The 26418-nt window shown below is 53.8% G+C and overlaps 1 protein-coding gene across 4 annotated transcripts; it reads left to right on the top strand.

The window, feature by feature from the left end:
• The first annotated feature begins 2355 nt into the window (after positions 1 to 2355).
• Positions 2356 to 25451, top strand: LOC105474222 (zinc finger protein 385A). Of its 4 annotated transcripts, none has more exons than XM_011728716.3 (8): positions 2356 to 2474; positions 9451 to 9587; positions 18548 to 18658; positions 20426 to 20588; positions 22876 to 23118; positions 23490 to 23659; positions 23865 to 23960; positions 24103 to 25451. In XM_011728716.3, the coding sequence occupies exons 1-8, from the start codon at positions 2465 to 2467 to the stop codon at positions 24331 to 24333; spliced, it is 1161 nt and encodes a 386-aa protein (XP_011727018.1). In that variant the 5' UTR covers positions 2356 to 2464; the 3' UTR covers positions 24334 to 25451. The 4 variants fall into 4 exon arrangements, with proteins under 4 accessions (XP_011727018.1, XP_011727019.1, XP_070927735.1 ...); XM_011728717.3 differs by lacking the exon at positions 2356 to 2474 and adding an exon at positions 7951 to 8051; XM_071071634.1 differs by lacking the exon at positions 2356 to 2474 and adding an exon at positions 9303 to 9320.
• Positions 25452 to 26418: the final 967 nt, after the last annotated feature.

Below are 26418 nucleotides of genomic sequence, written 5' to 3' on the forward strand. Positions count from 1 at the left end.
GGGGCCAGAAGTGTAGGGGGCCGGAAGGCCTGAGCCCTATCCTTGGCTGTGTTGGTAGAGATGAAAAGGAGAAGGAAAGGAGGTCTTAGGAAGTGAACAGAGCAGCTGGGGGTGCAGGGAGGGGGAGGGGGCTCAAGAGAGGCAGCTGGCAGGCGGGAAGCTGATCTGGGGGTCTCAAGTTTCTTGACATCAATTAGAGCAGCCGGCCTGGGCTCATTAGTAGCCCGGGGTGCAGGGCTCATCAATAATGAATTCACCCCACACACCTTCCCCCCACCCCAGCTGCCTGCAAGGTCACCCGTCCTCTAGCCAGCTGCCGCCCCTTGGTAAGCTTAAGCAACCCCTCTTCTGAGGTCTTCCTAACCCAGAGTCCCTGGGGCAGTGTGGCAGGGTGGACAACAGCTGAGGGCAAAGGGGTCTCTAAAACCAATTGACCATGCCTGATAATGACTTTTGTTTACTCTCTGAGTCCACCCAGGAGGAGAAAGAATGGGAAGAGGAAAGGAGGGGCAGGGTCTAAGGAGAAGCAAGGTTTTTCATACTAGAGTTGACCAGCATGGTGGCAGGACAGACCCAGAGCAGGAGGACCTCCTCTGATGGACCCAGAAACCCCATATCCTCTCCCAACACCAGACTTGGGCAGCAAGGCCAATCACCTGAGATCTCTGCCCCACTGAATCAGAAGGAGACTAAGGCATTGGCACTCCCAGCATTCTCTTGCCCTTGAGCTGGAGTGTCTTGGCAGGTACAGAAACAGGTCTTTTCTTCAAACCAGATTACTGGGGTGAGGGCAAGAGATTGCTGGGACCCAGAAACAGAAACTCCAACTTCCTGCACCTTCCCAATTTCCCTCCAGAACCCAGGAATGTCAGTCTCTTTCCCCTTCCTAAACTGTTCCAAAACTTCAGGCCCACCACCCTTTCACCGACTTCTTCCCCTCCACTTCTACCTGCCTAAACCTCAAACGTTCCAGTTCCCACCCACTTTTCCTCTGATTGGGGTTGGCCTGAAGCTAACTGTGTGGCATTCTGGGAAATCTGCCTGCCACCCTCCCTCTTGAGACAAGTACAGACAAGTTCAGGCTCCATATTCCCCAGACATCTGCAGTGTCCCAGACTCCAGCCTTGTACTGGAGTCCCTTAAGAATACCTCTGAGTGGACTGGGTATGGTGGCTCACACCAATAATCCCAGCACTTTGAGAGGCCGAGGAAGGCAGATCACCTGAGGTCAGGAGTTCAAGACCAGCCTGGCCAACATAGTGAAACCCTGTCTCTACTAAAACTACAAAAATTAGCCAGGTGTGGTGGCGGGCGCCTGTAATCCCAGCTACTCGGGAGGCTGAGGTAGGAGAATTGCTTGAACCCAGGAGGCAGAGGTTGCAGTGAGCTGAGATCGCACCACTGTACTCCAGCCTGGGCGACAGAGCGAGACTCGGGTCTCAAAAAAAAAAAAAAAGAAAAGAAAAGAATACCTCCCAGTGGCATGTACTTCCTCTCCCTCCTGACATTCTCCCCAGCTCAGACATTTTGTCCTACCCTCCATCTTCCCCTCCACCTCACCAAATACCCTCATGCCTCCGCACCAGTCCTCTTCAATCGAAGCTGGCCTTAGTGGGGAATGCCCCAGATTTAGGCCCTGAATAGATGCTCCCCGACGCCACCCCACCCCAATCCAGGTCATCTCTACAAGGTGCCTCAGTTCTCAATTTTCTGTCATCTTCCAGTTGCCCTAATGATCTCGGTTACAAGCTTCTATTTCCATCTCCTCAGGTCCATTGATTGCAATCTCTTCTCTGAGACCTTCCCTAACGACCCAGGCATTCAGACCCCAGCCAGAACTCAACCTGGGATCCATCTTCAACATCCCATTTCACCTCAGAGGCCCAGCCCCCAGGCATCCTGCTCCAAAGCCAGAACAACAAATTAGGACCCACACAATTTCTGCTGCACTTCCCCTGCCCCCTGCTCAGTCCATCACTCTGGAGGGAACCTAGGTATCCCACCCAACCCAAGGCCCATCGCCTCCCAAAGTACTTAGGCACCCCCGCCCGCCTCCCCCCGACTCCCCTTCCCACCCCATATCAGCCCAGAACCGGACTTCCCGCCCTCAGACTCAGCCCTTCCCGGGAACCCAGGCATCCTAGTTTCCAGCTTCGTCCATCACCTCACACCGTCTTCTACACGTCCTGTTCCCCCAGCCCTGGCCGCAGTGACACCGTAAACCCAGGAGGCCAGCAGGCAGCAAGAAGAAGGGCGGGAGGAAGCGGGAGGGGCCAGGACGCCCCCTCGCGGAGCCCTGAGTGCCCGGGTCCCCTCCTCCCGTCTTCACCTGCTGAGGGCCCCGCCCCCGCTCCGCCTCGGCCGGCCTCTGCTCCTCCCCGGCTCCTCCCCCCGTACCCCCAGCCCGGCCAGAACGGCCCCCGGGACAGAGCGACGCGGAACCCCGGGCGCCTGGGTCCCCAGCATGATCCTCGGTGAGTGGTCTCTGCGACTCCAGGCTCCCGGCTCCTGGGATCCTCTCTGTGGGTCACCCACCGCCCCCCCCATCTCCCGGCACCGCGGTGACTGCGGCCGCCCGTCAGCGACCGGTTCCCCCTCCCCCTTCATCTGGCTCCACATCTGGGGTCCCCTCTTCCCCTCTTCCCCAGGCTGCCGCTGCTCCGGGTAATCTAGGGAGTGGTAAAGCGGGAGGCAGAGCGGAGTGAGACCCCCGCCCCATAATTAGAACATTGCGTATTCATGAGGCTCATGAATATTATATACCAGTCTACGAGAGGCTGGGGGAGGGGGCTGGTCCTGGCTTGGTGGAGTTGGGGGAAAGGTTCTGACCCGTCTCCCGCCCCAGCGTCTTCCCCCACCCTTAGCTTAGACACTCCGACATCCTTCTGGGCCCAGGATAAGGGGGAAAGGAGGAAGTGGGGGGTGGAAGAAGAAGATGGTGGGTGTAGCTTCGAGGTGAGTGTGGTGGGAGGTGGGAACCTGAGGGCCGGAGATAAGAGGGCTGGGGAGCAGAGGGACTGGGGAGCAGAGGGGCTGGGGAGAAAAGGGGGTGGGGAAGATAGGGGGTGGGAAACTGTCCATCCAGGGCTCCTGCGGCTCAGAGCCTGTCTCCACAGCCATCCTGCCCCAACACGCCGAGACCTGCCCCTCTCTCTCCCTGCTCTAGCTGCCTGAGTCCCTCTTTCCTGACTTCCTTCTTCTCCCTCCACCCCTGCCTTGGGCCGGGGGCAGCAGGAGAGGGAGGGGCAATGGAGAGGGTAAGGATGGGGGATGGGAACTCCCGCTGGGCTCTGACAGCCCGTCAGCCACAGCCACCCCATCCTCATGACCTACATCAGGAAGGGAGCCCCAGGGGTGGGGGAGGAAAGGGCCTAGCTGTGCTCTGGACTCTGCATCAGCACCGGCTGCAGGCTCCTGCCCTCCACCCTTCCTCCACAATAGTCCACAGGCCTGCTCTGACCTCTGCCCTCTACCCTGGCTAGGCCGGTTTCTGGGATCTGTTTATGGTGGGAGCCCCCCAACCAGGCACAGACACCTGTGGTCTCCCTGCCCCCAGCTGAGGACACCTGGCTCCATGCTGGTACCCAGACGGCTTGACTGGCTCCTGCACTCATCCCTCTCCTGAGTCCCTCTGCTATTTGTCTTCCTTTCTTGCCTTCTTTCATTTCACTGCCTATTCCTGTTGACTACCTATTGTCCTTCTGCCCTTCCTCCATCTCTTTTTCTCTCCTCCTGTGTGTCCTCAGTCTCTCTCTCCTGTATGTCTCACCCCCTCCACCTGGCACTCCACCTATCTATTGAATGGATGACTGAACGAAGGCATGAATGACTGGTTGCCTGCCTCCTTCTCAAGAGCCTCTCCAGCAGGGGAAGTTATTACCCACTCTTCTATGAATACCACCCAGACGCTAGAGTGACCCCCACCAACACACATTGCACTCAGTCCCCCAGAGCACAGGCTCCACATTCCTCCAACCTGTGTGATCCCTGAACCCTGGCTCCACCCCGGGCATAGCCCGAGAGGTAGCATCATGCTTGCCCAGAACAGGCTGGCATAAGCCGTGCTTTCCCTGGTCAGTAGGCCCTGAAAAGGACATCGTGGACCTGCTTGCTGGAGCCTGACCAAGACCCCAGCCACAGGAATAATTCCTGGGTCCACATTCTCTGAAACTGGACCACAGCCACGAGTGGGACCCTCACATCCCCCTGGAGGACACTGTAATTAATTCCCTCCTCATGCCAAGCTCACGGAGGGCAGGAACTCTGGCAAAGCCCACACACCTTAGCCCTCTTTGAGGAAGGAAGGAGAGAGGGAGGAAGCTGCCAGCCAGGGCTCAGGCCCTACCCCCAGGGACCCTACAAAGGTTTCAGTTCTGAACACTCAGGTCCTCTGAATCCGTATGCATGGTAGCCCTGGAGGGACCCTAAAACCTCCCTGCCCAGCATGTGACACCCAGCCAGCCTGCTCAAGACCTAGAGTCTGGGCCCCAGGTTTAAGATGGCAGTTCTGGGCTCAGGTTCCCTGTTCTAAGCCTTTCAATACCATCCTTTCCAACTGAGTCCCTGGTGCAGTAAGGGTAGGGGCGCATTGAAGGAGGCCCTTTCCAATCAAGTTGGGAAAGATTTCCCAGGGGCCTCCCTGCTCTCCCCTTCCCAGTCAACTCCTCCCTCTAGGCCCAGTCCCCACCTACATCCACCCTGGGGTTATTAGGCATGGTGTTTTGAGTAGTTGTTCATAATCATCCCCCTTGTCTCTTTCATCTTTGACTTCAAAGCCTTTCCAGTCCTCAGCCTGCCTCTTGCCAAGCTGGGGGAATTGAGGCAGAAGGGGGCATATATATGGCACTTGGTAAAAAAGACCCAGGGGTTCAAAGCTTTCCTCCCACCCCGCCCTTAATTTTAGGCACTTCTAGGGAGGGAGACAAGGCCAAAGGGCCCGAAGGGAAAAAGAGATTAATCAGAGAAGAGATCGCAATTTCTCCTTTGGCCCAAGTCTAATTCCCATTTTAACCCAGTACTGACCCTATGCTTTTTACCACCTTGGGCCCTAACTACTTGCACCTTTAACCCCAGTATCTCTCTCTGATCTTAATCTCATTCTGGCCCAGTCTTCCAACCAACACTAACCCACAGCCCTGTACTAACACCTTTCCTGGCTCCTATTCCTACCCAGATGCAGCCACTCCCTAAGCATTCTTTACCAACAGGGCTTGAGGCATGGGGCCCCACCTAAAATAGCCAAGGGGCTGGGGCTCCAGACCTGGCCCGAATTTCTGGGGAAGAGGGAAAGGAAAAAACCAATAGAGGAAGCCAGATGTGGCCTGGTTGAGGGTTAGTGCTGACAGGGCAACTTGAGCAGGATCAAAGTGCCCAGGGCTAAGTAGGGTGTGAAAATGGACAGATGGACATCCATCCAAGGGTCTGGAATTCACCCCCTCTAAATCGTGTTGGGAGCTTTCTTTAATAAAGCATTTAGCAATTCCTGATGAAGCTGGGTGGGGCTCTATCTGCTGGAGGTAATTACTCTAATAAGCTTCCCTCAAGAGTGGCCTGCCCCAGCCAGGCCTCAGCTCCTCCCTGCCTTGCCTGACATGGGTGCCACACACACACACACACGCGCGCGCGCGCACACACACACACACACACACTTACACACACTTCAGTTTGCTCTCCACCTCTTCTGCCAAACCTGCCTAGAGATTTTACCTAGCTAGAAGTCAAAAGCCCTGCATTTCCTACTCATTTCCTGCCTCCCCAGCCTTTCCTATATTCCTGCCTTTCCCCCCATCCCTTTCCAGATCTAGCCAGAAAAGTGGAGTGCTTGAAAGCCCTGTCTCTGGAACCAGAGAGACAGGTTCACATCACTCACTAACTGTGACCTTGGCCAAATAACTCCCCTTCTGAGCCGACTGTCATCATCTATAAGACGAGGATTCATTTATTCAGCAAATATTTATTGAGTTCTCACTGTGACATACCAGCATTTTACATGGAATTTGTTCAATCCTCTCAACAACTTGGTGAGGCAAGTAGTGTTTTCATTTGACAGATGAGAAATGAGACTGAGAGTCAGAGAACCTAGCTGCTCACCCAGCTAGTGAGTGGTGGGACCACCTACTGGGAGATTGTGTATGTAAAGTGCCTGGCCTATAGTAAAGCCTCAAAAAGCGGCAACTATTGTTAGCCTCAGAAAAAGAGGGGAGGGGCCTGAGGCCTGGGCTACCTGAAACCAAGAATCCTGTTTCTGCCCACCCGACCCAAAAGCTGCCATCTGTCTCTCTCGCCACCTCAGAATGGAGTGGACCCAGGAATCTGGGAAGGAGACAGTTTGTCTCCAGTTGCCCGCCCTGCTTCTTTCCCTCACTGTACCCTCATTTGACCCCTCTCTCCCACTCTCCTCCCCTCCCCCGCTCACCCAGGGCTCATGTCTGTGGAAAAGATGAGTTGCTAGCCATAGATAACTGAGTGGCTGCTACCTGTTTTCCTCTATCCCTCCTCTGGAGGAAAAATGAGGACTCCATCCTGAGGAAGTGCATGGAACTTGCTCTCCTCTTCCTCTCCTTGAACAAGATGGAAGAAGCCTGTGCTCAGATCTCTGCTTCAGTTAAATTCAAGCCCTTTGGGAGTAAGGTAGCACAGAGAAAGAATTTGCTATAGAGTCCAACAGATCTTGATCTATATCTCAGCTCTGATATTTACAGGCTGTGTGACATCAACCAAGTTTGTTAACCTCTCTGAGTCTCCATTTCCTCATAAGTCAAGTAGAAAAAATATTATCAGCTACTGCATTGAATCATGGCTACTTCATTGAGCTACTTCAGAGGTTAAATGTGATAATACTTGGAATTCATTACCTGGCACATAGTAGCCTCAAATTTTTTTCTGTGGCTTTTTCTGGAACTCTACTGTCTCCTCTTAAGATGGCTTCAAGAAGTGGGAGCCTAGAGAAATCTAGAACCTGGGAAAGGGTCAAGCCAAGCTTCAGCCTCTGGTGCTCTGGGGCAGGGCAAGTGCCAGCCCAAAACCAGCTGCTGGGGGTGGATGCTGGGTGCAGGGGACTCTGGGAGCACTCAGGTTTCTCTCACCATTCCTGATGCCGCCTGGGGCTCGTTAAGGCTGCCCTGGCCTTGGGTAACAGGCAGTAAGGGAGGGTGGAGCACAGAGGGGAGATGCCATGAGGGGACAGACCAGGAAGGGGAGATGGTCAAGCTGCCCCGTCGGTCTGTCTGTCCCTCTCTCTTCTCTTTTATCTTTCTTGCTGTCTCTGTTCTGTGTCTTTCAGTCTGTCTGCCCTAGTCTGTAGCCCTGTGTCCAGCTTTTCGGCAGTGTCTTTCTGTTTGTATGTCTGATTTCACTCTCTGACATCTCTCCATTGTTCTCTATCCTTTTATCTCTCAGTGTCACCGTCCCATTCCTCCGTCACCTATTCCTGCTGCTACCACTCTCCCATCCTCTCACTTTCATCTGTCGGTCTCGCTGTGTGTGTGTGTGCATGTGTCCTCTCTCCACCCCATCCCAAGTGTGTGTGTGTGTGTGTGTGTGTGTGTGTGTCCTCTCTCTACCCCATCCCAACCTTGAAGGTGACAGAGGAGGGAATAGACACAAAGCATACAGACCACCAGCTACTTAAGGGTCAAAACCAAGGATCTTACCCTGTCCTTCAGCCCTGAGAATTCTGAAGCCCAAGCTCCCAGTAGCCTTGACACCCCCTCTGTCTCAGTCACCCTGACCATCCACCCTGGCATGGGGTGAAAGAGACAGACCCCTCCAGACCTTTCTGGACCAGCTCCCTGCCCCCAGCTGTGCCTGAGCCCTCCCCACCCCCTCCCTCTCGCCTCAGATTCCCCTAATCCCTGCTCCCCTGCCCTCCCCTCTGCCCCACTTTTCCAGGATTCTGATTGGCTGATTCTACTGACTGGGCTGAGGGGGAGGGGGCTGGCAAGGGAGGGGGCAGAGGGCAGAACCAAGGGAAGGGGACGCTGTCAGGCCCAGGCCCCTGGGGGGCCAGGGCCAGGCCACTGCCTGGGGGCAGCAGGCACAAGAAACTAAAGGTATGAAAGGGGGTGGTCTCTATGGAGGGAACAGGAAGGGATCCTGGGGACCTTCTGCCCTAGTAAGGTCAAGGGAGGACGGGCCAAGCATGCAGCCTCCTCGGTTTGCCTTTGTTCCTGGGAACCCCTGTTGCTGTCAGGGGGTTACTGGAGCAGTGAAGGGTGGCCACAACTCCCCAACTGGTGCACAGCAGGGTCGCAGAAGGGAGCTGGGCCGGTGGAAGCCCAGAGGGGCTCTGAGGACCTTTGGGCTGCCCCTTTGGTGGGTTCCTCCCATGACTCTGAGAGGAGGAGGAAAAGGTTTCAGGAAAGGGTAGTTGAATGGCTGGCCTGGACTTTCATTTCCCCTTGGGGTCAGACCCAGGCATTCCCCACCCAGAGGCCAGGTTGAGGTTCCTCCTGCAGAACTGGACCTGTAGCTGAGCATTCCCGGTGAGACAAAAGGGCCTTGGGGAAGACTGAGGAAGGTTGGGAGAAGGGGCTCTGAGAATGGCCTCGGTAGTTCACCTCCCAGAGCAAAAACCACCCGCTACCTACCCCCACAGGTGTCAATAGTTAATTAAGAATTATAATTAGAAGCCGGGCACAGTGGCTCACGCCTGTAATCCAGCACTTTGGGAGGCCGAGGTGGGAGGATTACAAGATCAGGAGTTTGAAACCAGCCTGGCCAACATGGTGAAACCCCGTCTCTACGAAAAATACAAAAAATATTAGCCAGGTGTGGTGGCGGGCGCCTGTAATCCCGGCTACTCGGGAGGCTGAGGCAGGAGAATCGCTTGAACCCACGAGGCAGAGGTTGCAGTGAGCCGAGATCGCGCCACTGCACTCAAGCCCGGCAACAGAGTGAGGCTGTGTCTCAAAAAAAAAAAAAAAAAATTATAATTACAGCAAAATCTAATTCTAGGGCATCTGAGAGATTCAGCAGCCCCCTCCAAATCTAAGTCCCAATATCGCCCTCTGGTCAGTGGGATGAATCACCCACTTGACTGTCTTCTTCCTGGGGTGATACCAAGCTTTAGGATCCCCTGGGGGAAAGCAAAACCAGAAAAAGAGGGTGGCCAGGGGCTTGAGGCTGGGAGTCCTGCTGGTTCAGCAGGCAGCCTGCAGAAAAGGTATGGGCTCTTACTGGGTAATGTGCCTAGAGACTTTGGGGGAGGGAGGCTGGAAAAGGGGGAAGTGAAAACCACCCAGAAGGGAAGGACCAGTCTACATCCTCCCCCAGACCCACAGGGCGCTGTGCTCCATTGCTCTGGAGCCAGCAGGGGAAGTGTGTACACTGTGCACTGGGGTGACACTTCTGAGTGTGGGGGCCCTGGTTAGGGAGTGGGACTGGCAGGTTTGGGTGGGGTTTCCAAGCTTTAATCTTCCTACTCCACAAAATGTTTTCTCTGCCCTTCAGGCAGCCTGAGCCGGGCAGGGCCCCTGCCTCTGCTACGGCAGCCCCCCATCATGCAGCCCCCGCTGGACCTCAAGCAGATCCTGCCCTTCCCACTCGAGCCGGCCCCTACCCTTGGCCTCTTCAGCAACTACAGCACCGTAAGTAGCAGCCTGCCTGCCTTCTCCATCCACTTGTGACCCGATCTTTCCCTCTCAGACCCACCTCTGCCCTCTTCTCCTGTTTCTAATTCTTTATCTCCTCTTATGACCCCATCTTCCTTAATTCTAGTTAATTTTGAGTACTGTGGGCCATCTGGTGTAGTGTTAACAACAATAATAATAGCTAATATTTGCTGAGATCTTGCTACGGGCCAGACACTGTGCTAAGTGTTTTATATGAATTATCCCATTTAGTCCTACAGTGAATCGCCCTACCATCTAGAGAAGTAATGAGACTTAAATTGGTGGTAGTAACAGTAGGGAGGTAGGAGGGGTGTAGGTGCTGAATCCAGAAAGAGGGAATAAGCAAGAAAATAAGCATGTCTGTTTGTAAGTTTCACCTCTCTGGAGTCCACAGCTGGGTGGGTAGGATCAATGGGATAGGGCTTGGAGGACTGGCAAGATGGTCTAGATTTAATACAGTATGAAATAGGAAGGTGCTGTCTATTTGTGTGTTTGTTTGTTTTTATGAGACGGAGTCTTACTCTGTTGCCGAGGCTGGTGTGCAGCGGCACGACCTCGGCTCACTGCAACCTCTGCCTCCCGAGGTCACTGATTCTCCTGCCTCAGCCTCCTAAGTAGCTGGGATTACAGGCATGTGCCACCACACCTGGCTAATTTTTATATTTTTAGTAGAGATGGGTTTTCACCCTGTTGGCCAGGCTGGCCTCAAACTCCTGACCTCAGGTGATCCGCCTGCCTCAGCCTCCCAAAGTGTTGGGATTACAGGCATGAGCCACCATGCCCGGCCACCACTGTCTATTTTTGAGTAGGAGACTGACTTGGTAAGAGCAGCATTTGAGGAAAGTGAGTGGGGCAACTGGATGAAAGGGAACAGAGGCAGGAGGAAGGTGAACAGTTAGGAGGCTGTCCTAGCAATGCAGGCCCAAGGTAAGCCTCAAAAGCCAGACTGGGCTGGTGGCAGTGGCAGTATGAATGGAGAGAAAGGAAGAATGGGGGAGGTAATTCCAAGGAAATATTGACAGGTCATGGTGACCAGCTGGTGTTTGAGGGTGAGGGAGAAGAGAAGGCATGAGTCAAGGATGACTCCAGCATTCAGGTCTTTGTGACTGGATGGAAGTCACCATTGACAGAGGCAGAGGGTTGGAAAAGGAAGTTGGTCTCCGGTGAGGGTGATGAATTCCCTTTAGCATGTGGTGCTAAAGCTAAAGCTTTATCTATTTTTTTTTTTTTTTTTTTTTTTTTTTGAGACGGAGTCTTACTCTGTCTCTCAGGCTGGAGTGCAGTGGCATGATGATCTCGGCTCACTGCAACCTCTGCCTCCTGGGTTCAAGCCATTCTCCTGCCTCAGCCTGCCCAGTAGCTAGGATTACAGGCACGTACCACCATGCCCAGTTAATTTTTTTTTTTTTTTTTTTTTTTTGAGACGGAGTCTCGCTCTGTCGCCCAGGCTGGAGTGCAGTGGCGGGATCTCAGCTCACTGCAAGCTCCGCCTCCCGGGTTTACACCATTCTCCTGCCTCAGCCTCCTGAGTAGCTGGGACTACAGGTGCCCACCACCTCGCCCGGCTAGTTTTTTGTATTTTTTAGTAGAGACGGGGTTTCACCGGGTTAGCCAGGATGGTCTCGATCTCCTGACCTCGTGATCCGCCCGTCTCGGCCTCCCAAAGTGCTAGGATTACAGGCTTGAGCCACCGCGCCCAGCCGCCCAGTTAATTTTTATATTTTTAGTAGAGACAGGGTTTCACCATCTTGACCAGGCTGGTCTCGAACTCCTGACCTTGTGATCCACCCGCCTCAGCCTCCCAAAGTGCTGGGATTACAGGCTTGAGCCACTGTGCCTGGCCTGTATGTTTTAAAAAATAATAATAAATTTTTTTTAAAAAAAGGATATGGTGATTTGGCATACCAGTAGGACATTGAGCCCAAAATGTCCTACAGATAGAATTTGAAGCCTGGAAGGTGGGCTAGAGCTAAAGGTTTGGGGAAAGTCAGCCTTATTCAACTTAAATAATCCACATCAAATCATATTTAGCCATAAACATGTATTGAGCATCGACTACACGCCAGGCACTGTAGCAGATGTTTCTATCTGCAATCTCATTTCACCTTCACAACAACCCAACAAGGTAGACATTATTATTCCATTTAACAAACGAAAAAGCAAAAACTAAGGCTCAGAGGGTTTAGTAATTTATATAAGTTGACACAGTATGTGCCTAAGGTATGATTTGAACCCATTGCATCTGGCTTCAAATAGAGTTATCATTCTGCCACAGCTGCTCCCCCCAAACTCTTCCCAAAGAACCCAGACACATTTGCATTGCACTTTTAAGTTTTCAGACTGTTTTTTCATATCTCAACCATCAAAGAAACCTTGTGGGGTAGCTGTTATTGTCCTCATTTTACAGTTGAGAAAATTGAGTACTAACTATAAGCAAGGCATTGTTCTAGACACAACGGAGACATGAGGGTAAATATAAGACAGTCCTAAATTAAAGAACTTATATTCAGGGGAGAAAGATAGACAAGTACGTAGCAAAACAGGGGGAAAGTTATAAATATTGTGGCAGAGACCCTAACAAAAACTCAGTTTATGGATCACAAGGTCAGGAAATCGAGACCATCCTGGCTAACATGGTGAAACCCCGTCTCTACTAAAAATATATATTTTTTAAAAATAGCCTGGCATGGTGGCAGGTACCTGTAGTCCCAGCTACTTGGGAGGCTGAGGCAGGAGAGTGAACCCAGGAGGCAGAGCTTGCAGTGAGCCAAGATCACGCCACTGCACTCCAGCCTGGGCGACAGAGCAAGACTGCAACTCAAAAAAAAAAAAAAAAAAAATTTCAATTTAACAAAAAAAAAATTTTTTTTGAGTACCTACTATATGCTGAGTACTGTGCCTGGTGTCAGGGACACAGGACTCAGTTACCACACTTGGGGAGCTCCTAGTTTAGTAGGAAGGATAACAAGTTAACCCTATGCAGTGTGAGAAGAGCTGTGTCAGAGGCATTTTGCTTGCACGGAAGCCCAAGTGTCAAGAAAGACCTTCCTGGATATGGTGGGTCCTAAGGGACCAACCAGAGCTAGGCAGAAAAACAGAGAGCAGAGGAAAAAGGGATTTAACCTGGAGCAGGTGACATATAATTTGGGCTTTGAAGAATTATTGGCAAGAGTTTTAAAGTAGCCTTAGGGAACATTCCAGACTGAAGTAAGTAGCATGAACAAGGGCTAGAAAGGAGCATTTGAGAAAGTGCAAGATTGGATGTGATAGGTCATAAGATGGGGAGAATACTTCCCCCCATCTAAACACCTGACTTACACTTGACCTCAGATCTTAGCAACCCCATCAGTGTCCCTATTGTATAGATGAGGAAACACAGATGCAGAGAGGTTAAGTGAATTGTCCAAGGTCACAAAGCTACTTAGTTGATTGGATAATCCAGGGTTTCGACTCCTGCAGAGTTCATGCTCCACTGCCTCTAGCAGAGGTATTTAAAGCGATGAGCATGGATAAGCTTAAAGAGTTCAGCAGGGTGTTGAACTGCATCCTGCATCTGATTGGCAGAATTTAACTTGATGTTCCAAAGTACTGGCTGTGTGACCTTAGGCAAGTTATTTAACCATTCTGAACCTCAGTTTTACCAACTGTAGAATGGGATAGTTTTTTCTTTCTTTCTTTCTTTCTTTCTTTTTTTTTTTTTTTTCTTTTTTTAAGACAGAGACTTACTCTGTCCCCCAGGCTGGAGTGCAGTGGTGCAATCTTCACTCACTGCAACCTAAGCCTCCTGGGTTCAAGTAATTCGCCTGCCTCAGCCTCCTGAGGAGCTGGGGCTACAGGCGCACACCACCATGCCCAGCTAATTTTTGTATTTTTAGTAGAGACAGGGCTTCACCATGTTGGCCAGGATGGTCTCGATCTCTTGACCTTGTGATCTGCCCACCTCAGCCTCCCAAAGTGTTGGGATTATAGGCGTAAGCCACCGCGCCTGGCCAATTTTTGTATTTTTAGTAGAGATGGAGTTTTGCCATGTTGCCCAGGCTGAGAATGGGATAGTATTAACACCAACTCACAAGGTTGTGAGATCATATTACATAATCATAATGCCTATCACAAACTAAGTGCTCGATCAGTGTTAGCTACTATGATTATTATGCTATTGCTATTGTTTTTATTTAAGAGAGAAGTAAAGAGAGAAACATAGGATGGTCAAGGCCTTAGCCTTTGGGAACATGCAGAATTAGGCAGTGGGAACAGGAAGAGGCTTCAGCAAAGGAATGCAAAAGCCACTGGAGGGGGTGGGGAGGGAAATATGTTCCTGTAGAGTTGGAAAAGCCAAGGGAGAGAGTGTGGCGGGCTGCATCAATACTGTCAAATTCTGCAGGGGAATGAGGACTGCAGAAAAGCTGCAGACCGACCTTTGGAAGTACTGTGCAGCAGTTAAGTATGTGGCTTTGGAGTCAGACTGCCCAGGTTTAAATTCAAATCCCAGTTCAGCCACTTACTAGCTTATGACCTTGGGCAAATTATTTAACCTCTCAAAACCTCAGTTCCCTCATCTATAAAATGAAGACAATAATAGTACTTACTTCAAATAGTGGTTGTGAAGATTAAATTAGATAATCCATGCAAAGAGCTCAGTACAGAAGCTGGCACATTCCAAGGGCTCAATCAACATTAGATGGTGGTAGTGGTATTATTCATGACAGAGTCTCTCCTTCCCAGGGGACTGGCACCTCCCGCACTCTCTCCTACTTGGGCAGTTCGTACTCCTTAGACCTCTTCTGGAATTACTGTCTCCCCTCATTCTCCTCCCACTAACTCCACTGCTTCCCTCTGCCCTTGGACATCCCTCACTGTTTCCCAAAGCCACCCTCTCTCTAGATCCAGCCCCCTGCTTCACTAATCTCTCTGCCCTAGGTGGAATGGGAGAAGATGAGACCTAGAGATGAAAGACTGGAAATCCCAGGACCTGTCTAGACAGAACGAGGTGTCTGGGGGAGTGGGGCTGCTGGGCCCTACAGCCTCAGTCCCCCAATGCTGGCCCCACTGAACCGCCAGAGGGCAGCAGGTGCATGAAGCGTAGGCTTTCAGAGAGCCTGGTTCTCCGGCAGGTGGCGGGCGCGGGTAGGAGGTGGGAAGAAGTTAGGAACGACATCCCCAGTCTGAGGTCGCTTTTGCCCTGGGTGCCCTCAGCTCCACAATTTGGAAGAGTCTCTGAGAGAGCAATGCCTGACACCTGGGTACCTGGGCTCAGTTTCCCATCCCTAGGGAGGGAAGTGACTTGTAAAAGGGTAGCAGCATACGGGCCGCCTTTGCAGAGGAAGCCGGGGAAGGGTCGTCTGGGGACTCTGAAGACAGACTATCAGCAGGGGATCAAGGGAAGGTCGGGGCAAAAGGGGTGAAAGAAAGGAGAAATGTCTGAGTTGGTGGGGACCCCGGACCCAAGAAGGAGCCCCAGTGGAAGCAACGAGGTCATCTGGTCAATGCCCCTGCCGCGGGGCCAAGTGGCCTCTTCTCTTCCGAACAAGCTCTTTCCTAGGAGTGTCTGGATAATGGACATCCCCCTCTTTCCGCCCTAGCCCCCTTTCATTCCTCTTCAGCTCCCTGTCCCTGTCCCTGTCCCCGCCCCCGTCCTCGGCCCCGCCTCCGGGGCGGGCTCCGGCCCGGGCCAGCGCCGCCTCCCCTTCTCCCCGCCGGCCGGGCCGCACAGCCCCGAGCCGCCCGGGCAACGAGCGCCGCGTCCCTGGCCTGCCCGGCCCGGCCAGGCTCGGCCCCTCAGCCCGGGTCCGCTACCCCGGGCCATGGAGCCGCGGCCCCTAGGGTCTCGCAGGGTAAGCCACCCGGCCCCTCCTCTCTCCCTGACTCCCGCGGCTGCCGCAGCGCACCCCCACCCCGTCCCCGCCCGCCCCTGCGGGGCTGGCTACCTCTTCCTCTGCCTGGTCCTCGGGTTGTCCGGCCCATCCCCCACACCGGCGCGGCCCTAACCAATCTCGGGATCCCAGCTCATGCCCCCAGACTACTGCCACCATACTGGATACCCTCACCTCTGCTTCCCACATTCTCGGAGTCCCCCAAATCTTCAGACTTCCTGTCAGGTCCTACACCTGCCCTCCAATGACCACACTGATCAGATCCCTCCTCTCCAGCCCCGGCCCCTTCCCAGCATCCCTCCCCCACCAGCTTCCACCTGCTCTGTACATACCCCCTAGCTCCTTCTCTTTCCTATCTCAGTCCTTCCTCAGGTCTTCCCGTCCCTGAGATTCTACCACCTTTCCCTTTTCATCTTAATTGTGGTGGGTGGGGAAGTGGGGTGCTCACACAAGGGGCAGCGGGTTCCATCAGATAAAGGGCAATGGAAAGAAATATAATAATAGCACCCCTCGTGTTCCTGATCTGGTTTCCCCCCTCCCTCTCCCTTGCCCTTCCTGATTCATTTTGCCCCAGCTTCAGGGAGCGGTTCCCCTTCATGTCTACTGTTGGAGGGCAGGTGGGAGGGGACTGTTTTATAGACCTTTCCAGGCTGTGTCCAAGCCAGCATCCCAGGGAAGAGGTTCTGGAGTGAGATGGGCTCTGGGAGGTGCTGGCCTTCACCCCTCCCCAGGGAGCCCTCATCTAGGTCACCGGGGCCTCCTGACCTTGGCCTGGAGCAGCACTTCAGTGGCTCACATTCCACCTGCGCAGGGATTGGGCCCAGGAGTCCTCACCTTCAGCCTGGTGTCTCCTTAGTTGCTGGTGGAGGGTGGGAAGCACCCACCTGACTCCACTGGTGCCCTCTTCCCCACTCCCCACTCCCACTCCTAGTTGGTGTTTGTGGACTTAAACCAGGGGAGGGGGTTGTGCAAGAGCTAAGGTTCTCACCCTGGAGGAAGGACCCAGGTAGGACAGAAACCATTCTCAGGGTATGGATGCTGGGATGGCCAGTCCACAAGTCATCCTCGGGGTCCTGTGTCCTCAGCCCCTCTGGAAAGCAGGCTGGGATGATGAGACAGAGCATAGACGGAACCAGGAGACTGCTCTCCGCTTCCATCCCGCTCCTCTCTCCCTACTGTTTTCATCCAACTTGGGTTTCCTGGCCCAGACTGAGTTTCTGTTTGAATTCCCATTCCCCACCCAGCCTGTGAGGAAGCCCAGGGCTGAGGAGAACTCTGGAACAGAGTTGGGGGTCTCTAAATCGGAAGGACTAAGGCCTGGAGACTGGGAGCTGAGAGCAGCCGTCTGTCTCCCCTTTCTGATGAAAGCCTGTCTCCAATTTGGTCTGTCTGTCTGTCTTTCTGCCAAACACATCACACATTCACACCGATAAACACACAGCTGAAGATCACACCACCTGACCATTGATGGTGTCACCAAAGCCCCCAACGCAGAATGTTGATGTATAAATGATGTACACACAGTACATGACACTTATTCACACTCCACCCATGCACAGATTGATCACAGCCTGCCTAACACACACAGACACACCCGTTCTCCTGTTTGGCTTTTCCTTGGATGTGACTGGGGCTTCTGAGAAGCTGAGGTAAAAAAGTGAGCCCTTAGAGAGGCTTCTTTCCAACCAAGAGTAGGCCAAGAGATTGACCTTGTTAGTCAGACCAGTTATCTGAACCCAGTCATGGTCCCTGCCTTCAGCGCTACCCAAATGGAGCAGAATGGATGAGGCCACCATCTATTTCACAGGGATACTAAAGCCCATTTCCTGACGTTAACCCCACCCAGCCAGTGAAACTACTGGGGAGAGGCAAAGGAGAGTCCAGAGGGCAGGGCTTTTCTGACTCTTACCACTTTCCCCCACTTCTTGTTCTCTCACCAGTGTCTCATTGGAAACCCTAAAGACCTGTCACAGAGACGGGCTCGGCTGAGGAGATAAAAATCCCAAGTCTCCAGCAACTATTTTTCACTTGATCCCTCCACCTGGAAGATAAGGTTTCAGTCCTAATTCTGTCCTATTCTTAGGAGAAAGCCCAGCCATCCCCCAATCTTCAGTCTCAGCTACATTCCAGTCTTGCCTCTCCCTAGCTTCCTAGAGGCCAAAAGGGAGGAGAACTGTTGAGGGAGGCAGTTTTCATGCCTCTGAGCCCCTGGTTTCATCCCCTGATAGTAGAAAGCCTCAGAGAAACTCCCATCCTCTCCCTTCCTCATATGAACTCTTGGCAGGAGACTGCAAAGACATCTGCTGACCCAGGGATGGTTCCTAATCCCGCCCAGCCCCACAGCTCTGCCCTAGAAACCCTCATGATCAGGGAGAGAAGGTTCAGAAGATCCCTGGGTTGCCTTGGGCCAGCCCAGGTGCTTAGGTCCCCCCACTTAGTCCCCATGATTCACTAGGAGCTCCTACTCTCTCCTGAGTTCTTTTACTCCCTCTAGAAGTTGCTGCCTTTAAGAGGTCCAGAGAGGGAATGTGTTAGGGTGACCAGGGGCCCAGAGATGGGAGGCTGGGAACATCTGTCTCCTGGGACCAGAGGCTGGGCTTGGTGATCGTCTTACCCCAGAGTGGAGGCCCAAAGGGTTCAGAGGCTTCAGCTGAAGGCCCTAGGATCTAGGGTGCTTTGGGACTTCATGTCAGAGGCCTCTGGTAGATTGGCTTCACTGTAGGAGATAAGTCAAGGCGACAGAGTTGGATGTTCATGGTATGATGGACCAAGGCAGGAGTCCAGGTTCAGATACCAGATCTGCTATTAACTCATGGTGTGACGTTGGGCAAACCACTTCTATGTTCTGTAAAATGGGAGCATTGGGCCAGTTATCGATCAGGTCCCTTTCAGTGCTATGAAGCTTGGGCTAAGAGAGAAACAGAAGACTGAGGCTCAGAGCCCTCAGGCATATTAAGGGATAGAAATGGTCTGGGGACCTTGGTTCAACACAGATATCTGTGTTTGGGGAATGCTGGACATGAGCTTGCGCTAGGGTTCCCAGCTCACCCCAGTCTGCCTCCACAGATGGACCCTGTACAGAAGGCTGTGCTCTCCCACACTTTTGGGGGACCCTTGCTCAAGACCAAGCGCCCCGTCATTTCCTGTAATGTCTGTCAAATCCGCTTCAATTCTCAGGTAAGAAGCCAAGCTGCTCATCTACCCAATGGGTGGGGCAGGGGCAGCAGGGGACCTTGAGGGAGGGCAGAGGCTGGGTAAGAAGGCTTACTCTGGGTGAGGGACAGGGATTAAGGGGATAGTAGGCAAAGAGCAGGGAATAGGGATACCGCAGGAGAGGCAGGGTCTTGTGGAAGGCACTGGAGAGGGACAAGACATTGCTGTGTATTTTGACATGAAGTAGATCAGTCCTCTAACGTTGATCCCTCCCTCCCTTGAGACTTGGGCATCCCTGGTTCAGAGCTTCTTGGAACATAGGTGGCCATCAGTGTCTGAGCAGGAGTGTGGCCTCTGGCCCACTGGTTGTTGGGCACGGGGCAGAGTTTGGTCATTGGCTCCCCCACAGAGCCTCTGTCCTCTTTGGCCTCTGCTAAACTCCTCCCTGGCCCACCCACTTCCCTCTAACTTTCTGGCTTCCTTCTCTCTCCACCCCATTTCCATTCTCCTCCCTCCAAATCACACACAAGGCCTGGCCCCTACTCTTATCCCATGGGGCTTTCCCCTGGGGAGAAGCTACCCAAAACCCAAAACCCAAACGTCCAGCCTCCCAGATTTCCTCCCTCTGAGGCTCCACTGGGACTCTGGGAGTGTGTGCGGGTCTAGAGGGGACTTTGTGGGGTGCAGGTCCTGAGAGCTTTTGGAGAAAAACAGAGCGCCTCATTCTGCTGAGTACGGGAAAATAAAAGCATGTTCTGTTTCTCTACCCAGTACCCAGACACACACACACACACACACACACTCTCACTCTCTCTCTCTCTCTCTCTCTCTCTCTCTCTCTCTCTCTCTCTCTCTCTCTCTCCATACTACTGGGCTCTGCACACCGCTACCCTACCTCTAGGCTGTCAATCTTCTTTTCCTGCCTATCCACACCTTTTATTTCTGCCCTTGTCTGGGTGACCCTGTGCCTCCAGGATTGTACATTCTTAGCGGGGGTATATATGGGAGTGGAGCAGGGTGGGGAGGGGAAGGCAGGACTAACCCAGCATTAGGCCTCTCCTTTAGCTTGGACCCCAGGCATCCTGTCTATCAACCCTGGCTCCACTCACTGGTGGATGGTGGAAGACTAGAGGGGCAGGGAGCCAAAAGCTGATAGCCCTTCCCTCTTTTTGCCCTACCCTACCCTCCCCCATCAAATGGTTCTGTTTTGACAGCTGTCTCCACTGCTGTTTCTGTCCCCAGAGCTGGGCTTGGGGCCAGGGTCCTCCAGGGTGTCCACAGAGACTTCAGGGAAAATGAGACCAAGGGTGGAGTAGTCAGGACGGAGCCCAGGCATCAGGGATCCTGGGACTTCCAGCCTCAGGGTGAAAGCAGCAAAGGCTGGATCCTAGGGGCAGAAGACTTGGGCACATAGCCTTGGGATCTAAGAGGATGCTGACTGACTGGATTGCTAGGCCTCTCCCAATTTATAACTCTTCCATAGGTTTGTGGTCCCCCTCTCTCTACCAGGACTAGGTGAGGGGTCTGAGTCAGCAGCCAGGCCCTGGGTGTGGTGGTAGGGTGGAGTCTGAACTAGGTGGGGGCCTAGGTTCCCAGGGACTCAAGCTTGAGAAGCTAGTCTGAGCCCCAGGAATAACCAGGACTTATTGGCATGGGGCTTTATATCTCATTGGTGTATGGAAAAATTAACTGCAGCCTGCTGAGATCACCCAGGACTTGAGGGAGCTCTGTGGGGAGATCCGTCAGATGAAAGGTGATCTCAGATTCCATTTTCTTCCTCCATCCCTAAAGAGCCAGGCTGAGGCACACTACAAGGGTAACCGCCACGCCCGACGAGTCAAAGGCATTGAGGCCGCCAAGACCAGAGGCAGGGAGCCTGGCATCCGAGAACCTGGAGACCTAGCCCCCCCAGGCAGCACCCCAACAAATGGGGATGGTGTAGCACCCCGTCCAGGTGTGTCTGAATCCCCCCATATTCTTCAACTGATCTCTGTCTTCTCTCTTCTCTCCCCCTTTCCCAGAACTCTCCTCTGCTTCCATCTCTCTCTTCCTCAGTCCCTATACCCCCACCCCCACCCCCACCCAAGGTGAGTCCTGGAGCCAAGCACAGTGATGTAAAATTTCCATCCTGTCACCCTTACCCCCACCACAGCTCCTCTCAACAGAGTCCCCACTGTCTGTCCTCCCCACAGCCCAGTGACTCAGAGAGGGGCTAGGGTGAGGCCACCTGGCAAACATCCCCAAGAAAAAGAGAACCATCAAATCCAGAGAGAGGCCTTTTCATCTTAGGGAGAGGGGCAGGGAAGGGAATCAGAATATCTGAGTTCCTGCCCCACTGGGGCTCCCCTCAGGGAAGACAGAGAGTGCAAGAAACCTAGGAAACTCCCTGGATGATGTTGGGTAGTAGATCTTTTGACCTCCCTAGTCAGAGGTGTTTGTGTTTGTTTGTTTGTTTGTTTGTTTGTTTGTTTGTTTGTTTCTGGGAAATAGAGGAGTGAGACTAAGATCTTTGAGGTCTTTTCCAAGTTTACAAGATTCCTTTTTCCTCATGGCTGCTGACCATCCTCAGCCATACTTCCAGCCAAGAAACTGGAACAGGAATATTGAGATAGGAAGATATGAGCCACCTCCATCCTGGGATTACCACATCAGATGTCAATCATGGCCAATTCCAGAGAGACCTAACATCTCCATCCTTATCCTTGCCTGGCCTTCCTGCCCCACCCTAAGAAGAATGAGAAACAAACATCTGTACTACCAGATTGGAAACCAGGCCCCCATTCTCAATAAACACACACACACACACACAAAAAAAAAACCCCTCAGGGATGCACAGAGAGAGTGAGTGGGCAGGTGGGCAGGTGGGGAAACTGAGTTCTGTTTTTTGTTTTTTGTTTGTTTTTTGAGACGGAGTCTCACTCTGTCTCCAGGCTGGAGTGCAGTGACACAATCTCAGCTCACTGCAATCTCCACCTCCTGGGCTCAAGCGATTCTCCTGCCTCAGCCTACTGAGTAGCTGGGATTACAGACACCTGCCACCTCGCCCGGGTAATTTTTGTATTTTTAGTATAGAAAGGGTTTCACCATGTTGCCCAGGCTGGTCTCAAACTCCTGACCTCAAGAGATCCACCCACCTCCACCTCCCAAAGTGCTGGGATCACAGGCGTGAGCCACCGTCCCGGCCATGGGAAGCTGAGTTCTAATTGTTCTTTGGCTGCTTCTTAGCCTGATCATCTTGGGTTAGTTTGTTAACACCTCTGTAAAATGGAGAGGAAGAGGATGATGATGATGGTGATGATGGTGATCGCTAACATTTCTTGAACAGCACTTCACACGTATTATCTCATGTAGTTCCTACAGTATCTGAGGATATAGGCAGGATAACTATACCTGCCCTGCTTTATAAACCATGAAGTCCTGTCCAGACTGAGATGTGGATGTGCTATCTGGATTGGGATGGAGGTGAAGAATGTCAGAAAAAAGTAAGAGAAATAAGGGGAAGGACATAGAATGAACAAGCAAATGGGTACCTGGAGGGGTGAGGAGTTCCCCTCCCACAAGCTCCCCACCCCCACTGCCAGCCTCGCCATGACCCGGAAACTGGATCAGCTGCTGGAGCAAGAATGGGAGCACTAGAGTTTCCCCTGTACAGAGGCCAGAACCCAGCACTGAGGCCTAGGGCCTGTGCATCTTTAATCAAGCCATGAATTATAGAGCAGCCTGCATCCCTGTTTCTTCCCTCTCCGGTTCTGCTGTTTCTGTTTCCCTTTTGCCATGCCTGTGTTTCTCTCTCCAGACCTTTCCTCACCCTGCCTCTGCCCCTTCCTAGGGCTCTTTCGTGTACTTCCCCGGGGGCTGGGCAAGACTCCGGGAAGGGGCTGTCCTGGCAGGAAGCCCAGACTGGCTGGCAGGCCACTGAGGGCTATATCCTTGTTCCATGCCTCTCCCCCTGGCTGGGCTTGCTGCCAGCTTCACCCTGAAGGTAGGCTGGTGAGGCTGGACCCCTTGGCCATTCCCAGCTAATGGAGAATGAGCCAAGCATTGGAGTTTCACACCCAGCCTGCGGCAGCTGGACCACATCTGGCTCTGGACCAGGACATGAGAGCATGCATGTTGTAACAGGGTGGGGACTCCTGGTCTCTTGCCCTCCAGGAAATCGGGGGGGGGGGGGACTCTTCCACATGAAGAGTCTTCTCCAAGAGCCATCTAGGGTGATCCCCATGTTTCTTCCCCAACAACAGTTTCCATGGAGAATGGACTGGGGCCAGCCCCAGGATCCCCAGAGAAACAGCCTGGCTCCCCATCCCCTCCCAGCATTCCGGAGACTGGTCAGGGTGTAACCAAGGGTGAAGGGGGGACTCCAGCCCCAGCTTCCTTGCCTGGGGGTAGCAAGGAAGAGGAGGAGAAAGCCAAGCGGCTGCTCTACTGTGCTCTGTGCAAGGTGGCTGTGAACTCCCTGTCCCAGCTTGAGGCACATAACAAAGGTATGGACTCCCCTGCCCCCACCCAGACTCTCCTGTCCTCAGGCCACCCCTGCCTCTACATCCTAATGCTCCTGGCTTCCAACATCCCTAGACCATCTAAGACCTATCAGCCTATCTGCCTATCTCCTTCTCCAGCCCTCTCCCCCGTTCCTTAGCCCTTTACTTCCTCAGCTCCCCCTTCCACCTTACTCCTTACCTATGACTCTCTCCTGATCCACCTGTTTGGGAGGGTCCCAAGGAGCTTGGAAAGAACCCACACTGCGCCCACCCCTTCCCCCTCATATTGTAACTGGGAATGTGCAGATTTGAGGCCCAGTAGGCCTGGATAATTTTTCTTCCACCCCTTACCTCCTGCCCTCTCTGGGCTCCAGGTACTAAGCACAAGACAATTCTGGAGGCCCGAAGTGGGCTGGGGCCCATCAAAGCTTACCCTCGGCTGGGGCCTCCCACCCCGGGGGAACCAGAGGCTCCTGCCCAGGACCGAACTTTCCACTGTGAGATCTGCAATGTCAAGGTCAACTCGGAGGTCCAGCTGAAACAGGTGGGTCTAAGACCCTTCCCAGAAATTCTGGGAAGCTCCACCCTCTAAGTGGGGAAGGAGAGCAAGGAGCTTGAGTAAAGGCCTTTCTTCAGGGTTTTCCCCAGGGGGCCAGATGGGAGGGGCCCGGTGCTTGGAGCTTGATTATACCCCCTTGCTGTTGCCCCTTTCCGGGAGCTCACAGCCCCCTACCCACTGGTCTCTGCAGCACATCTCCAGCCGGCGGCACCGAGACGGAGTGGCCGGGAAGCCCAACCCACTACTGAGCCGTCACAAGAAGTCTAGGGGCGCCGGGGAGCTGGCGGTGAGGCCTGGATGCTGGGGAATTCGGCAATGGGAGGGCGCGGGTGGGGAGGAGAGAGGGACGCGGGCTTTGCCCAGGGAGAGGCGTGGTTTGCAGGACCGCTGGGTGACTTCTCTCTTCCTCCACCTTTCGCCCGCTTCAGGGCACGCTGACTTTCTCCAAGGAGCTGCCCAAGTCCCTGGCGGGCGGCCTTCTCCCCAGCCCCCTGGCGGTGGCTGCAGTGATGGCAGCGGCAGCAGGCTCGCCGCTGTCCCTGCGCCCGGCTCCAGCCGCACCTCTTCTCCAGGGACCGCCGATCACTCACCCTCTGCTTCACCCGGCCCCCGGACCCATCCGAACTGCGCACGGACCCATCCTCTTCTCCCCCTACTGACCTCAACCCTGAACCCCTCCCATTCAACTCCCCACCTCCAGCCGGGACCCAGGCCTCCGGGCTCCCAGCCCGCCTCTCCTCCCGGCACTCCCTAAATGATCTCTCCTTCCCCCCCCACCCCGAGATACGGGGTTCCAGGAAAGGGGAGGGGTAGCGGGGGAGGGGGGCTTCAGAAGGGGGGGAACACCCCAGATCTCAGGGAACCCCGCCCCCTGCCTTTCCCTCTCCCCTAGAAAAGGGGGGGCCGTCTCACCCCCGAGCCCCCTTGGAGACACCCCCCCTCCCAAAAGCCATGTCCATCCAGCCCTTCCCCCCCAAACCTAGCACAAAACGGGGTTCACAAGCCATGGTGGGGGTCCGGGGGGACAGAAATGGATTTTCTTGGCAATAAGCGGACTCTGGGACTCCGGCCCCCTACCCCAAACTGAAGCGCTTCCGTGAACACCCCCGTCCTCCGTAGGGGGAGGGGAGCAGGCGGGATCCTGGGTCCCTCATAAGCACTTTGGTTTTACCGCCTGCAACCTCACTGTGCCCGCCCCGCACCATGCCCCAGCCCCAGGTCTAGCAGGGCCCATCGCAGGGGGCAGCACTTGGGGGCATCTCCGGCACTTGGGTGGGACCAAGGAGATGCCACCATAGACCTTTCCCTCGCCTTCTTCCTCCCTAGTCCGGGTTCCATTCTTTTCACCAGCACCCATCGCCCAAGGGGTACCGAGGGGGGCAAGGGGTGTCCAGTCCAAGCCCACCCCCGCCTCGCCTTCCGCAAAACTGTGAGCAAAAAGCAATAGAAGCCTCGCCCCCGCCCCTCCCCTTCCGCAGAATTCGCCGAGTCTGTAGCCTCCCCGATCCCAGTTCCTAGACCTCATGGCTGTCCCCTCCCACCAGTCACCTCCACTGCACAACCCGGGCGGGGGTGTGACACCCCGCCCCCGCCCCCGACTCTGTGGTTTCCGTATCGTCAACCCTTCAGCCGCCGACCCGGGAGGGGTCCGGCCTACACTGGTCTTCCCCTTCCCATCAACTCTTTCTGCTTGACAATGTAGCAACCCCGGCCCCCCACCCACGGTCCTCCCCTTTTTGCTCTCCCCGACAATAAAGTCTGAATTTGTTCTGCCCTCCGCCCCTGGATCAGACTCTGTATTTGCCCGCTGTTTGGGGAGCAATTCTATCGGGAAATGTATCTGTATGGGACCGGCACAGAGAGAGGAAAGGGCGCGAGAAGGAGGAGGAAAAAGGAAATCGGGGGTAGGGGGAGGCAAAATATGAGGCTTGTGCAAAGTGAGCAGAGGCTCCCCATCCCACCCACCCCCACTTTCGTCCAGCTCGTGTAAACTTGGCCTGGGGGATCATTTCGAGTCCAAGTCTGGGACTGCAGCTGCAGCTGTTGAGAATTTGCCACAACTCCACAAGGCGGCGCCAACGACCCGGAAAAGGAGTCTAAGCCCGAGGCTAAGCCGCTCCTGCAATGTGTCTCGAGATTCCACGCAGATGGGTCTCGAGTCTGTCTTAGACAAAGAAAAGAATCCAGGCTTTTGTGTGTCTGGTGGGAAACCCACGCCAGCGAGACTCAAGGCACAGGAAGAAAGGGGGGCAGAGACTGGGGGTCTGAGCTCTAGGCTCTGGCCCCACATAAACAGTGACCTTGAGTCAGTCCTTGCCCTCTCTGCGCCTCAGTGTCGCAGTCTTCAAAATGAGGAGACTTGAGTCTTTTAAAGGTTCATTAAGATCTCATGTATCCAAGACTGAAGAACTGACACTGTGCCATTTACAGATATACTAGAATACCTTCTCAACTGGCCCCTTAAATACTCTGTGAGACAAGGAAACACTGTTCAGCTGTCTCTCACATGGTGTGTGAGGAAAATGGTCTCTCCGTTATCCTCAAAATTTGGATCAACCATACACTCTCAAGAGCAGCCAGTAATCCTGACCCCCTCTATCCCTACTGAGTGGCAGGAAGTTCAAACAAAAAGCCCAAACCAAAACCCAGAATCTATGTGAGGTCCTCCTGACTTTCATCTCTGCTCACTTCCCCCTCTCTACCCACTTTCCAGTCTTGCAGAAGAAAGGAGGAGGGAAGTTGGG

This window comes from Macaca nemestrina, chromosome 10, assembly GCF_043159975.1.
Source record: "Macaca nemestrina isolate mMacNem1 chromosome 10, mMacNem.hap1, whole genome shotgun sequence".
NCBI lineage: Eukaryota > Metazoa > Chordata > Mammalia > Primates > Cercopithecidae > Macaca > Macaca nemestrina.

Excerpts from the sequence above, each read along its gene's own strand:
- LOC105474222 (XM_011728716.3), top strand. Across the intron at positions 20,589-22,875 it reads TGGTGTAGCACCCCGTCCAG|TTTCCATGGAGAATGGACTG; the intron begins GTGTGTCTGAAT and ends CCCCAACAACAG. Across the intron at positions 23,660-23,864 it reads CGGAGGTCCAGCTGAAACAG|CACATCTCCAGCCGGCGGCA; the intron begins GTGGGTCTAAGA and ends TGGTCTCTGCAG.